At 37.3% G+C, this 16,464-nt stretch overlaps 2 protein-coding genes across 2 annotated transcripts in view; one reads left to right on the top strand and one right to left on the bottom strand.

The window, feature by feature from the left end:
• oat (ornithine aminotransferase) overlaps window positions 1–4,069 on the bottom strand; it is a 31,001-nt gene extending 26,932 nt beyond the window's left edge. Inside the window, exon 1 of the mRNA XM_061931838.2 lies at window positions 3,924–4,069. The gene's annotated coding sequence lies outside the window, so the exon portion shown is untranslated. The remainder of the gene's footprint in view (window positions 1–3,923) is intronic.
• Window positions 4,070–4,189: 120 nt separating this feature from the next.
• Window positions 4,190–16,464, top strand: part of lhpp (phospholysine phosphohistidine inorganic pyrophosphate phosphatase) — an 84,303-nt gene continuing 72,028 nt past the window's right edge. Inside the window, exons 1-5 of the mRNA XM_061931839.1 lie at window positions 4,190–4,353; window positions 4,460–4,647; window positions 8,431–8,584; window positions 8,653–8,716; window positions 8,836–8,928. Coding sequence (XP_061787823.1) covers window positions 4,223–4,353; window positions 4,460–4,647; window positions 8,431–8,584; window positions 8,653–8,716; window positions 8,836–8,928 — 630 coding nt within the window. The 5' untranslated portion in view covers window positions 4,190–4,222. The remainder of the gene's footprint in view (window positions 4,354–4,459; window positions 4,648–8,430; window positions 8,585–8,652; window positions 8,717–8,835; window positions 8,929–16,464) is intronic.

A 16,464-nucleotide genomic window follows, 5' to 3' on the forward strand; every position in this document is an offset into this window, starting at 1 on the left:
AACCTCCTCATGCTCTCTCAGGGAGAGCATGTCCCAAATTCCAAGCTGCTGTTTTGAGGCATGTTAAAAAAAATAATGCACTTTGTGATTTCAATAATAAATATGGCAGTGCCATGTTGGCATTTTTTTTCCATAACTTGAGTTGATTTATTTTGGAAAACCTTGTTACATTGTTTAATGCATCCAGCGGGGCATCACAACAAAATTACGCATAATAATGTGTTAATTACAAGACTGTATAAATCGTATCGGTTGATATCGGAATCGGTAATTAAGAGTTGGACAATATCGGAATATCGGATATCGGCAAAAAAGCCATTATCGGACATCTCTATGTCGTTGTTTTACTTTGGCCAAAAATAGAACAAGCACATTCTGAAAACTTACATATCACAAATAATCCTCTGGACAAAACACTTCAAATTTGTTGAAAATTCTGAGGAAAATCGGTGCAGTTTCAAAAACTAAATGACCTTAGACTTGGTCTCAGTGTATCTACAAAGCCAGGATTAAACTTTTAAAGTCACAGTCTTTCTGGGATTGAAGAAAAACCCAACATGTAAACTCTTCTATCAAAAACCTCCTTTGTCATGTCCCCGTATCAATCCAGTGCTAACTCAACAAACGGAGAAAAAAAACTATTCAAAAGGGTTAAGTTCACTTTTCTCGTGTTTGACAGAGACATTTTGTGGCAACGAGGGTGCCAAATGATGACGTGTTCGAAGCAGAAGACGTAAAAACGGTAGGTTTTAAGTTTCACCCCAGATCACACCTCACTCCTACCCACTTCTTTAAAGTGGGCTGGCTCAGGGTGGAGGACAGAGTAAAACAACTTGCACTGAGCCTAGTCTATAAAATTCTCTACATCTCCCTGATACCGAAGTACATGTCAAACTACTTCCTTAACGTAAATGACCGCCATAACCACAACACCAGGGGGAGCTCCACTAACCACGTTAAACCCAGATTCCGATCTAACAAAGGTCTTAACTCATTCTCCTTCTATGCCACATCAATATGGAATGCGCTCCCAACAGGTGTAAAAGAAAGGGCATCTCTATCCTCCTTCAAAACCGCACTAAAAGATCACCTCCAGGCAACTTCAACCCTAAACTAACACCCTCCCCGGATTGTTAATAATCAAATGTAAATAATCAAATGTAGATACTTTTTCTTATGCTTTCTGATCTCTCTCTCTTTCTCTCTAGGTCCACTACTTGCTGTACATATCCTACCAAGTCAGACCTACACTGTTTCAATGTCCATTTCTCTGATGATACAATTGTTGATGACTGAAGTGATGATAACAACCAAGCCTAACCCCGCCCCCCCTCCACATCCCACACCCCGGATTGTAAATAATGTAAATAATTCAATGTATATACTCTGATGATGATTATCTTGTGTGATGACTGCATTATGATGATAGTATATATCTGATAGTATACATCTGTATCATGAATCAATTTAAGTGGACACCGACTTAAACAAGTTGAAAAACTTATTCGGGTGTTACCATTTACTGGTCAATTGTACGGAATATGTACTTCACTGTGCAATCTACTAATAAAAGTCTTAATCAATCAATCAATGTGGGTTGAGGAGGAGGAGGAGCCAGAGTCCCCCTTTACTGTGTACCTCTTGCTTGGCCCCGGTATAAACCGTTTGCTTGCCTAACAGATAGTGATGGGTCCGGCAACACCGATGCATCGGCGCATGCGTCAAACTCATAAGAGCAAAACCCTGTGTCGGTGCGCGTACCGCTTTTAGAAAGTCACGTGACCGATCATGAGCTGTTTCGTTCACGTGACCGATACGCGAACTGTGTCGCACTGACGCCTCCTCTGTGCCCTGTGAGTGGGTCTTTTCTACAGCCGGAGAAATAATAACTAAGAAGAGAAATAGTCTAAAATTTAATACGTTGGACAAACTGGTTTTTTTTTAATAAAAATGTGTAAAAATAAAAATAAAAATTCCCAGTCCACAAGCATCCTCATTCACAACACGTTCTCTTAGATTTCCATGTTATGATACATGTTCACATTATTTCTTGACTGTATCTAAAAAAGATACAAATATATTTTTATTTAAATGAAGATATTAAATAATCCTAAATGAAATACAATGACTTGGTTTATGTTATTGTATATACTAGGTCAGGGGTGCTCATTACGTCGATCGCGAGCTACCGGTCGATCTCGGAGGGTGTGTCAGTCGATCACCAGCCAGGCATTAAAAAAATAGTCCTAAAAATGAGCGATCATAAATCTTCACTATGACATCCCTTTCGTCACTTGATTGACATTCACGGCACCCGAGGGTCTTCTGAGATGTCGCTGGCTGCTGCCAGCTCATTAAAATTACCGACTGGAAGGCGAGAAACACTTTATTTCAACAGACTCTGACGCCGTACCTGTCGTCAAAACTCCAAAGACCGACTGCACAGTTGCACAATAAAAGCTCTGCTTCATCCTGCCTGCGCTACCAAAATAAGAGTCTCAGAAAGCTGGCGTGCACAAGCTAGCAAGCTACGGAGTTTGCCGACAATGTATTTCTTGTAAAGTGTATACAAAGGAGTACGGAAGCTGGACAAATAAGATGCCAAAAACCAACCACTTTCATGTGGTATTGGACAGAAAGGAGGACTTTTTTTCTCCTCCATTAGAAAATGCGGACGTTATCATCACCACTGTCTGATTCCAATCAATGCAAGTCATCAGAATCAGGTAATACACCAACTTATATTCTTGTCTTCATGAAAGAAAGGAATCTATATGTGTTAAACATGCTTGTATTATTTTTAACCACCTTTAACTTATTAACAATATTAACTATATGTGTTAAAGATGCTTGTATTATCTTTAAACACCTTTAACTTGTTAACAATATTAACTATATGTGTTACAAACATGCTTGTATTATCTTTAAACACCTTTAACTTGTTAACAATATTAACTATATGTGTTAAACATGCTTGCATTATCTTTAAACACCTTTAACTTGTTAACAATATTAACTATATGTATTAAACATACTTGTATTATCATTAAACACCTTTAATGTATTAACAATATTAACTATATGTGTTAAACATGCTTGCATTATCATTAAACACCTTTAACTTGTTAACAAAAACATATATTTCATAAATAAGTAAATATAAATTATATATATATGAATGAGGTAGATCCCCACGACTTGATCAATTGAAAAGTAGCTCGCCTGCAGAAAAAGTGTGAGCACCCCTGTACTAGGTCATAAAATCAGTGTCAGTTGAGTCAGTCCATAGGTTGCCTGTAGGGATTTTTAATGTCCAGCAGATGTCAGTATTTAGTGACACAGTATCAATACAGTTTTGCAATGTGTCGAAACGCTTCATGACGCCTCATCAACCCATCACTACTAACAGAATTGCTATTGTGGCATCCAGTGGACACATTTAGAACAGCAGTTTCTTCCGTTTAAAAATAAAATTTAAAAAGCTGCTAATTTTTATACTTGGCAAACTCAGGATAAAACCTGTTTGAGGGCCTTACGTTTGACACCTCTGTCAAATCTAAAAAAAAAAAAAAAAAGAATCTTTTTACAGTGTAAATAGATTCATCCTATCCAACCTATGTACTCATTGAGTGGATAAACAAACAGAAAATTGTTTGGACAGCGTTCAACCTGCCCTTAAAGATGATAGGCTGTTAAGGTGCTGCCTCCGGCACACACCCCCATGAAAGCTATTATAAGACCCATGTTATATAACGTAAGCTATTAAAAATCTAACATTAGCACTAGCATCACATGACATTTTAGCGAGCTAGCTAGCTAACTTACTCAGCTAGCTAGCTAGCTTGATATTTAGCTGTCAGTATTTTTTTTTTTTTTAAGCTTCGAAGAAGAACGGAAATAAATAAACGCAAATACATTAGTACCAGAAAGTGGAAGGAATATAGTTGTCAGGTGTCCGCAGGCTGCGTTCGTCTGACGTCTGAAAGCTTCGATTCCAAACTGGCCCTGCTGTGGCGTCGCTTCAAACGGAAATATACTGCGCGCCAGTGACGTCACGACACGCCCACTATGTTGCAATATTTGCCTTGAATGCCACCACGCGCATGCGCTCCATCACAGCGCGTCAGTGACGTCACGATACGCCCCCTATGCTGCAATCTTTTGCCTTGATTGCCCCCGCCCCCCTCTCTCCCCACGCGCATGCGCTTTGAGGCGCCCCATCATGGCGGACAACGTCTGGCCGAACTATGCCAGGACTTCAAAAGGTGTCATTCTGGACATGTGTGGAGTTTTGTACGACAGCGGGGAGGGCGACGGCGTGGCTATTCCCGGCTCCGTCGAAGCCGTGAAGAAGTAAGTGTCTCACGGCACTTAAAACACAGATTTTAGTGTATGTATGTATATATATATATATACACACACACGATTACGACCGAGTATGTGCTTTTATTTTGTGAAGGCTCAAAGCTTCCGACCTGAAGCTGCGGTTCTGCACCAATGAAACTCAGGCTTCCAGGGTGAAGTTTGTCGCCAAATTGCAAAGATTGGGCTTTGACATTTCTGTGGCGGAGGTCTTCTCTCCCGCGCCGGCTGCAGTGGCTGTGCTGAGGAAGAGAGGGCTGCGGCCCCACCTGCTGGTTTACGACGGTACTGCACCTCTAGTGATTTTTGCATCTGTTTACACCTCATATATAAATACTAGTGATGGGTTGATGAGGCGTCATGAAGCGTTTCGACACATTGCAAAACTGTATTGATACTGTGTCGATACTGTGTCACTAAATACTGACATCTGCTGGACATTAAAAATCCCTACAGGCAACCTATGGACCGACTCAACTGACACTGATTTTATGCCCTAGTACAGGGGTCACCAACCTTTTTGAAACCAAAAACTACTTCTTGGGTACTGATTAATGCGAAGGGCTACCAGTTTGATACACACTTAAATAAATAAATATATTGTCATTTGTAAGTTACACGTAAGTGTGATTTAAACAAGAATAGCTAAATAAATAAATTTATATACATAAAAAAATGGGTATTTCTGTCTGTCATTCCGTCGTACATTTTTTTTCCCTTTTACGGAAGGTTTTTTGTAGAGAATAAATGATGAAAAAAAACACGTAATTGAACGGTTTAAAAGAGGAGAAAACACGAAAACAATTAAAATAAAATTTTTAAACATAGTTTATCTTCAATTTCGACTCTTTAAAATTCAAAATTCAACCGACAAAAATAAGAGAAAAACTAGCTAATTTGAATCTTTTTGAAAAAATTAAAAAAAGAATTTATGGAACATCATTAGTAATTTTTCCTGATTAAGATACATTTTTGAATTTTGATGACATGTTTTAAATTGGTTAAAATCCAATCTGCACTTTGTTAGAATATTCAACAAATTGGACCAAGCTATATTTCTAACAAAGACAAATCAGTATTTCTTCTAGATTTTCCAGAACAAAAATTTTAAAAGAAATTCAAAATACTTTGAAATAAGATTTAAATTTGATTCTACAGATTTTCTAGATTTGCCAGAATAATTTTTTTGAATTTTAATCATAGTAAGTTTGAAGAAATATTTCACAAATATTCTTCATCGAAAAACCAGAAACTAAAATATTTATTATTCTTTACAATAAAAAAAAAATTGTTTTACTTGAACATTGATTTAAATTGTCAGGAAAGAAGAGGAAGAAATTTAAAAGGTAAAAAGGTATATTTGTTTAAAAATCCTAAAATCTTTTTTAAGGTTGTATTTTTTCTCTAAAATTGTATTTCTAAAAGTAATAAGAAGCAAAGTAAAAAATAAATGAATTTATTTAAACAAGTGAAGACCCATCCATCCATCCATTTTCTACCGCTTATTCCAAGTGAAGACCAAGTCTTTAAAATATTTTCTTGGATTTTCAAATTCTATTTGAGTTTTGTCTCTTTTAGAATTAAAAATGTCGAGCAAAGCGAGACCAGCTTGCTAGTATATAAATACAATTTAAAAAATAGAGGCAGCTCACTGGTAAGTGCTGCTCTTTGAGCTATTTTTAGAACAGGTCACGTGACCAAAACAGCTCATGATCGGTCACGTGACTTTCTAAAAGCGGTACGCGCACCGACACAGGGTTTTGCTCTATGAGCTCGACGCATGCGCCGATGCATCGGTGTTGCCGGACCCATCACTAATAAATACATTTTGGTATGAATGCTAAGCGAGCCAGGCATTTTGTTAAATATGTATGTCTCTTTGAAAAATCATCCAATCATTGCTATGTTATCCCGAGAGATGTCTGATAATATCGGACTGCCGATATTATCGGCCGATAAATGCTTTAAAATGTGATATCGGAAATTATCGGTATCGGTTTCAAAAAGTACAATTTATGACTTTTTTAAACGCCGCTGTACGGAGTGGTACATGGACGTAGGGAGAAGTACAGAGCGCCAATAAACCTTAAAGGCACTGCCTTTGCGTGCCGGCCCAATCACATAATATCTACGGCAGTGGTTCTTAACCTGGGTTCGATCAAACCCTAGGGGTTCGGTGAGTCGGCCTCAGGGGTTCGGCAGAGCCTCCGCCGCCTGACTCATCGTGTAAATAAAAACTTCTCCCTGTCGATGTATTATGGATACCACCAAACAATGTTCCCTCTAATTTTCCATATGTGTGAATGTAATAGTGTGATGTTGATGCGCTATATTATGAACTAGACAGGGTGTTATATTTATTTTGAAGTAACGCTTTTATTTTGAAGAACCGGATGTCCGGTGCGGGAAGTGTCTTTGCTGTTTTTTGATTGCTTTACTTCCTCTTCCTTCGGACTTTTGAATGAGAAGGAGCAGATATCACTCCGCCAGAAAGTTGAGACCTGTGTGTGTGTGTTTCATGTTTCCAACACAGGTTTCCAATAAATACTGAACCGACGGCATGGTGAAGTGTCTTTTATTAAAAAAATTACACAACGCAGAATAAGACTCACTACATGAGCAAACGCAAAAACTCCTTGAGCATTCAGTGGAGCACATGTGAGCGACGTCGGACCTGTCCCAAACCTGACTAAATAAGTTCAATGTTTTATTATTGTAATCAAATGGGTGGTCCTACTTTGGAAATAATGTCTATCCCTTTCAGATATCGTATTTAGTTCCCACTAAAACATTCACATGTTGCACAATGAAATGTAAACATGGGATCATGTGTACATTCCTGTAGCTTTCTGTTTGTAAAATATACCTTTATTATTATTTCTTTAATATAATAACATCATTTTATGATTACGGTTCGGGTTCGGTGAATGCGCATATGAAACTGGTGGGGTTCAGTACCTCCAACAAGGTTAAGAACCACTGATCTATGGCTTTTCACACACACAAGTGAATGCAACGCATGCTTAGTCAACAGCCATTCAGGTCACACTGAGGGTGGCCTTATAAACAACTTTAACACTGTTACAAATATACGCCACACTGCAGATATTTACATATATCCGTATTTAAGTGTTACTACTTTAATTTCATAATCATACTACAAAACAGCTAGTGTTTTTCTTCCAATTGTGGTCTTTTGGTTGTCTGCAAATACTGTGTGCTAACCTTGAGTGTGGAATGTAAGGAGGAGAGGTACTCCTTCTTTTATCTCTTCTTATGTCCAGGTGCGGAGGACAATGGGCATGTGTTTGGGCTGGAAAGACAAGACAGCGAGGGTGGGAGGGAGAGAGACTTTATAGAATAGAATGTTTCCATATTTTAGGGCAGACCATCTTAGCTGCGCGATTGAATGTTCTATGCTGGACTGGTCTCATGATATTTACAAAGCTTTGCAAATATATTACAAAGTACCTATTCTGTCTCTGGTGGTTCTTTTACTCAGCTTTAAGTGTCGTAAAGAGCTTGGGAGCGACGACCAGAAACTTGAATTCCCTGGGAGGAACAACTGGTCCAAACGCAACAGAACCCACACCAAACAAGAATGACAAACACATTTCGGGAGAACATCCGCACCGTAACACAACATAAACACAACAGAACAAATACCCAGAACCCTTTGCAGCACTAACTCTTCCGGGACGCTACAATATACAACCCCCCGCCACCCCCCACCCCAACCCCGCCCACCTCAACCTCCTCATGCTCTCTCAGGGAGAGCATGTCCCAAATTTCAAGCTGCTGTTTTGAGGCATGTTCAAAAAAATAATGCACTTTGTGACTTCAATAATAAATATGGCAGTGCCATGTTGGCATTTTTTTCCATAACTTGAGTTGATTTATTTTGGGAAAACCTTGTTACATTGTTTAATGCATCCAGCGGGGCATCACAACAAAATTAGACATAATAATGTGTTAATTCCACGACTGTATATATCGGTATCGGTTGATATCGGAATCGGTAATTAAGAGTTGGACAATATCGGACATCTCTAATTTACTCTTCGACAGGGCTCCTCCCCGAATTCGACAGCGTGGACAAGAGCGACCCGAACTGCGTTGTGATTGGCGACGCGGCCAAAAAGTTCTCTTACGAGAACCTGAACAAGGCCTTCAGGGTCCTGATGGGCCTGGAGAAGCCGCTGCTGTTCTCTCTCGGCAAAGGGTAACAAGGACACTCTGATAAATGAAGCTTGTTCTGTCAGCACTTCTGATTTAATTGTGTCTTCCTAGGAAGTACTACAAGGAGACGGATGGTTTGAAGCTGGATGTGGGCGTTTACATGAAGGCTCTGGAGGTACAGCGGACATAATATGGACAAATACTGTACATAACCAACTATTAAGAAATACATGTATTTGCTGTGAATGCTTTAATTATTATAGCCCGTGTGCATCCCTGTTAAATCTTCTCTAGTATGCTTGCGACGTGGAGGCCGAAGTCATCGGGAAGCCGTCAGCGCAGTTCTTCCAGAGTGTTCTCGACGACATGGGGCTGCAGTCGCACGAGGTCGGTAGAAGCAGACACAAAAACAACAATAAAGAAGGCCAGACTCCTTCACTTCTTATCTCCGCGCTGCGTCGGCACGTCAATATATCTGTAGGCTACTGCAGGCATACCTGCCAACTACTCCGGTTTTCCCGTAATTAGTACGGTTTTCATCAACCTATTCCGGGTTACGGTTGCAGTGATAAAAAATACGGTTTTTCATTCATTAAAAAAAATATTTTTTTAAAAGTTTTATTCACGAAATCGCGTAACAACAATGACAATCGACACTGCTTCCCGTAACTTCCTATCGAGCCATTCCGAATGCCATGCGCGAGGCTATTTATAGCACCGCTGCCAAGCACGAGGCACCATGCAGTTGCCATTGTTTCCAAACGAGCGAACGATCATGGAATCAGCCGGAGAAAAATCGCAAACGAGTCTTAAACCGAAAAGAAAACTGCAGTCATTCCGTGAAGAATATTCAAAAGCCTATCCGGGAATAATTATCCGTTCCAAAAAGGGTGAAAACTACGCGAATTGCACCTTGTGCAGACAAGATTTTTCGATCGGACACGGAGGAATTAGCGATGTAAAAGACCACGTTGGGACAAAAAAACACAAGTCTAATTTGGATTTTAGCCACAAAAAGGTAATGACACCAATGTTATCTATTGGAATTGTTTAGTACTGTTATACTGTTAAAAGTGCTTATACTATTTATGCTTTCAAGTCCAAGTTGAAGAAATCGTGTTAAATGTTGACAGCATAACTACCAAAAATATTTTTGCAGTGCTATTTCTGTTGAAAAGTTAAAATGATTACATTAGAGATGTGATGTGCCACTTTTCAAGTGTCTGATGGCTTAAATGAATTTTCATTAATTTTTCATATTTTGAATTCTTTTGAAAGGCTTACAAAAAAACTACATTTGAATTGTAATTCCATGCTATTGACAGGACTATTAATTTTAATGAAGTTAGCTTACCATGTTTACAGTATGATAATTGTGATAGAAATGTGAATTTTAGGCACAGAATATTTTTTACAATTGAACAAGGCAGTAGATTATACAAGCTTGGACAGAAAGTTAATAATGACACCATTTTGTTTTTTAATGGAATTGTTTAGTACTGTTTTACCATTTGTTTACTGTAAAAAGTGTTTATACTGTTTATACTTTCAATTAACAAATTGAAGTCTTGTGAAAGGTTGACAGGATAACTGGCATTAACTGTCAAAATAATTTCAAACTATTGAAGTTAGCTTACAGAATAAACATGTCAATCAACCCATATGATTTTTGCTGTAATATTTTTGTTTTGAAAAGTCACTGTGACTGATAGAAAAGTGATGGTTTTAGCAACATTTTAACCTGTCTGAATGCTAATAATCATTTTGGGTCGGGGGACAAAGCCTGAACCCACCACCAGGACTTTGTCCTGGACCTACCGGGGCCTGTGGCCCCTGGACCCTGGCTACTAGGTTTTTCTGATTTCATACATAAGATAGATGGGTTCATTTTAGGACGTGCTTTGCTTTCACTGAGACATCTGCTGACCTCTTTGGAGGCTTCGTTCCTTCTTGCTCAACAACAAAAATACAATAGTCAACAATGGCCACAGAGGTGTCCTATGGGCCCTATTCTCCCATGTGCTGAAAGTTTAATTTTGTCTATCAATCAAAATTAGAGATGTCCGATAATGGCTTTTTTGCCGATATTGTCCAACTCTTAATTACCGATTTTGATATCAACCGATACCGATATATACAGTCGTGGAATTAACACATTATTATGCCTCATTTTGTTGTGATGCCCCGCTGGATGCATTAAACAACATTTCCAAAATAAATCAACTCAAGTTATGGAAAAAAAAATGCCAACATGGCACTGCCATATTTATTATTGAAGTCACAAAGTGCATTATTTTTTTGAACATGCCTCAAAACTGCAGCTTGGAATTTGGGACATGCTCTCCCTGAGAGAGCATGAGGAGGTTGAGGTGGGCGGGGTTGGGGGGGGATGGAGCGAGGGGTGTATATTGTAGCGTCCCGGAAGAGTTAGTGCTGCAAGGGGTTCTGGGTATTTGTTCTGTTTTGTTTATGTTGTGTTACGGTGCGGATGTTCTCCCGAAATGTGTTTGTCATTCTTGTTTGGTGTGGGTTCACAGTGTGGCACATATTTGTAACAGTGTTAAAGTTGTTTTTACGGCCACCCTCAGTGTGACCTGTATGGCTATTGACCAAGTATGCATTGCATTCGCTTATGTGTGTGAAAAGCCGTAGGCATTATGTGACTGGGCCGGCACGCAAAGGCGGTGCCTTTTAAGGTTTATTGGCGCTCTGTACTTCTCCCTATGTCCGTGTACACAGCGGCGTTTTAAAAAGTCATAAATTTTACTTTTTGCAACCGATAATTTTGAAACCAATACCGATAATTTCCGATTTTACATTTTAAAGCATTTATCGGCCGATGATATCGGCAGTCCGATATTATCGGACATCCCTAATCAAAATCCTTATCAGTGTTGGCGCTAGGAATTTTCAAAATCAAGTCATAAAAATGGGGTCCCACAGTAAATTTTTGGGGTGCCACTTTTTCATAACCGTTTTGAAAACAAATGATAAATGTATGCATCATCCTGTTATATCTCACATTCTATATTGTTTTGGAAATAGGTTGTCATAAAATTGAAAAAAATAATACAAAAGAAAACACATTTTCTTTTTCTTTCTTTCTTTCTTTCTTTAGTTTATTTCGAACATGAACACACTCGCAGCATAATACATCACACAATTTCATATCATTTCACTTCACATCATGTCCGAAAAGGAGTAGGAAGAAGCAAAGCTTATTTAATCCTACGCCTTTCCCACTTAATAGCGTTTACAAATATATACATTCATTTACTGACTTTTTTTTTATAGCAAAATGACATCCGTGAATGAGCATACTTGCCAACCCTCCCAAATTTTCCGGGAGACTCCCGAAATTCAGCGCCTCTCCCGAAAACCTCCCGGGACAAATATTCTCCCGAAAATCTCCCGATTTTCAGCCGGAGCTGGAGGCCACACCCCCTCCAGCTCCATGCGGACCTGAGTGAGGACATTCTTTTTTCACGACGGGAGGACAACAGGGTGACAAGAACTAAATCATCCAGACTAGAGATAAATTGTATTATTATGTTTATCTTACCTAAAAATAAATATATTTATTAATAAAAAATTTTAAAAAACTAAATAAATGTTCACTATATTTTGCTAAAAACATCATAATTAATTGTATTTTTATTTGTATTTTTTCTGACTCCTTATTACATCCAGCCATAGAATTATGCGTTAAAATAAACACATTTGAAATAATTCATTTTAAATGATCATAATAATTCATTTAAAATGACCATATTTAATTATTAAAATAATTGCATGTTTATCGACAACTTTAGCATTTTATTCATTACATTTTGAAGCTCTCAGAAGCCAAGTTATGTTATATACCTTAATATTTATTTATGCAAGTTTGAAGTATCAATTATCTAAACACAGTTTTGTTTGCATATTTTCAGGATGTAGATATATATATATATATATATATATATATATATATATATATATGTATATATATATATATATATATGTATGTATGTATGTATGAAATACTTGACTTGGTGAATTCCAGCTGTCAATATACTCCTCCCCTCTTAACCACGCCCCACCCCCAACCACACCCCCAACCCCCCACCTCCCGAAATCGGAGGTCTCAAGGTTGGCAAGTATGGTGAATGAGTAACACAACAGTTTTGTCATATATAATTAAGACAGTCATTATTAACATACTGAGATGAAGAATATTTTATTTTCAATGAGGTTGAAAGTATTTCTCATAATTCTTCTTCTTTGTACTATGTAGGCACTATTAATTTCAACAACCTCTTAAACTGGATCATATCAGTACAATGTTTAACTTCTTTACTTAATCCATTCCATAATTTAATTCCACATACTGATATGCTAAAGGTTCTAAGTGTTGTACGTGCATACAAATATTTTAAATTAGATTACTCTTTAGTTGAGAAGAATTGTTGTACAATCTTTGGTAGCAGGTTATAGTTTGCTTTGTACATAATTTTAGCTGTTTGCAATTTTACCCAATTTTTATGCATATGTAATGTATTCAGTTATACACATTCATTCACTTCGTAGATCTAAACTTTACTGCTGCCGCCCCAAAATCAAAGTTCTCTGGCTGACGAGGACCACTGACACATCCCATCTCTGCATATTTTACTAGAATACCCTTATGGGCATTGCATGTATCAAAATCAAGTATCTACTGTACTGTTTACTTATTGAAATACCCTTTTAAGACAGGCATGTGATTTTTCCGTCTAAAGTCGGAATTCCGTCTTTTTTAATCTCGAAAAAAAATAAAAAATAATTTCCCGTTTTTCCGTTTTTTTTTTCGACCCTAAATCAAGATTCGAGACGTAGTTTATATTACGCCGTAGTTGATTGGTCGATATGTTCCTTGTGACCAATCAGGACATCTGTTATGAATGATGACGTTAATAACGTCATCATTCATAATGGTTATTACCGCCATTTTCCATATGTAAACGATGTCGGTTCTCGAGAGAAAGGACGCTTTACGAGTAAAAGAAATTGATAAACATGTCAAAAATAAGTTTCGATGGGACTGGAGGGAAAGGGAAATCACTGATACTGTTGGGAAGAAGGAAGTTACGACTTTGTTCGGTGATTTTATTCGGAAAATCGATCGCCCCGGAAAGGTTTTGTGCACGTGGTGTCATGATACTATTGACTATGGATCACGAGGTTTTGAAGGCTTTGGAAGTACATGCTAAACGCCAAAAACATATGAAACAACTTGAAGCAAGGAAAAGGAACTTTTCACTAGCTGGTACTTTTGGATGTCAACCGAAAGTGAGCAAACCTTACGGACTTCATCCTTTGTTTACATCGACAACTGCCGTAGACATCGAGAGGAAAGATCCACCCAAACAACCCACTTCAGTTGCAGACAGGGTTGTTAATAATGAGGTAAGCTAAAAAATATTTGCTTGCGAAATACGCATGTTTGTTTTAAATATTAACTAATTATTGCTTTGCGAAATATAAATGGGTTTTTCTAAAAATAAAAAGCCACGTGAAAATATATTATGAAATTACAGAAATTCAAAGAGTCGCATTATTGATTCCAGTTAACAATTTATTTGAAATAAATTTGCATATAATACTATTTTGTAATATTAAGTTCGTATGTAGTCTCTTGAAACAATATTGTCAGTGGTGTAACAATCTTGAAGGTAAATATTTTCACACTTGTTTCATGCAATATGTCAGTGTCCTCACATTATTATTATTTCCTATTTTCAAATATGAGTAAACAATACTAAACATGTTTAATTATTTTCATAAATTTATATCCTATTTTGGCGAAAAGAATGAAATGTTTACAGTTGGTATTTTGTTATATTTATAACTAAACTTTTAGGCAATTAGGCATATACATTAAAACTGTGAATTGTTATTAGTGGTTATGTATTTTACAATTATGCTACTTTCTGATAGTCTTAACTTTAAAATATATTTTGTATAATAATAAATCTTGGCAAACCTGTTACACCACTGATAATTTCTTAGTGACTAAATACTGTTGGGACTGAACCATATACAGTCATTCATTAGGATAATTGGGTTATGTATGTTCTATTAATGATGTTTTCATGTCTTTAAACACTAAAATATTTTCTTCAAATGGTGCTGTCTTTGTTAATTTTAGCATGTTTAATTGGTGAAAAACCCTGGACCTGGCTGGGGGCCTTCGTCCCCCAGACCCCTGGAAATGTTTTCAGTCTTTTTCATTGTGGTCAAATCACATGCCTGTATATCTACCCAAACAACCAATTTGCTGCTGCCAAAAATTTATTTGAAGGGTATTTCAACAAGTAAACAGTACAGTAGGTACTTGATTTTGATATGTGTAATGCCCATAAGTATATTCTAGTAAAATATGCAAGAGATGAGATGTCTCAGTGTCAAAATATTACTTGAAATACATTTTTGGCAGCAGCAAAGTGGTCGTTTGGGTAGATTTTAGGTCTAAAAAGGGTGTTTCAACAAGTAAACAGTACAGTAGGTACTTGATTTTGATTTTGACGATGGGTCGTGGTTAGGGCCCTGCACGGCAGCTCCCGCAATCAGTGTGTGTGAATGGGTGAATGTGGAAATAGTGCCAAAATACCTTGAAGGTAGAAAAGCGCTATACAAGTATAGCCCATTTATCACATATATATACTTACAGTATGTAATAAAACCTGGATGGAGGTCTTTGGATGGTTTTTATGTTTTATGGTCAGAATAAATTGAATCCCCATTATTGCTAGCCACGTTTTTGTGCGATATGCGAAAGCATAAAATAATAAGACGTTTTCTTGTCTTACATAAGGATTGTGACTGATAGGCAAAATAAAATTTAAAAAAAGTGCGGTTCTTTAACAATTTATCCAAAATATAAATGCCACCAACAAATCCAATACTATACCGGTTTATGGCTATGATGTCAGACAGGTTTTTTGTTGAAGGATTGGAAATGTCCTACTTTCCAGCAGCCCCGAATGCAACGTAAGCCTAAGTCAGCCCTCTGCCACTCCCAGCCACTAGGGGGCATACTTTGCTATACTTTGCTGTGATGTATTAACTCGTGTTATCCAAGTACTTTATTTATCCCAGAGGGGAAATTAATATAAAGGTCTATTTAATTTATTTCTGTAATGACATTCACTGTAACTATTGTTAATTTCTTAAAGAAAGGACAAGGAAATATATTGTATAATTTTGTAAAACCATTGCAATAACATTTTTTACATAAAATATATTTATATGAATATTTTCAAATGTAATTAATATAATACAAAATACATGTCTGGACAACATTTAAATTAGCTACATACATACACATAGATACAAAACCACTGAAGATGGCACGTTGTGTAAATCGTAAATAAAAACAGAATCCAATTATTTGCAAATCCTTTTCAACTTATATTTAATTTAACACACTGCAAAGACAAGATATTTAACGTTCGAACTGAGAAACTTTGTTATTTTTTGCAAATATTAGCTCTTTTGGCTTTTGATGCCTTGCAACATGTTTTTAAAAAAGCTGGCACAAGTAGCAAAAAAGACTGAGAAAGTTTAGGAATGCTCATCAAACACTTATTTGGAACATCCCACAGGTGAACAGGCTAATTGGAACAGGTGGGTGCCATGATTGGGTATAAAAGCAGCTTCCATGAAATGCTCAGTCATTCACAAACAAGGATGGGGCGAGGGTCACCAAATACGACAACAGAGACCCCGCACCGTTGAACAACTTAAGCTGTACATCAAGCAAGAATTGGAAAGAATTCCACCTGAGAAGCTTCAAAAATTGGTCGCCTCAGTTCCCAAACGTTTACTGAGTGTTGTTAAAAGGAAAGGCCATGTAACACAGTGGTAAACACTTTTTTGTTGCTGCCATTAAAGTTAATGATT

The sequence above is a fragment of the Nerophis lumbriciformis genome, linkage group LG39 (genome assembly GCF_033978685.3).
Source record: "Nerophis lumbriciformis linkage group LG39, RoL_Nlum_v2.1, whole genome shotgun sequence".
NCBI lineage: Eukaryota > Metazoa > Chordata > Actinopteri > Syngnathiformes > Syngnathidae > Nerophis > Nerophis lumbriciformis.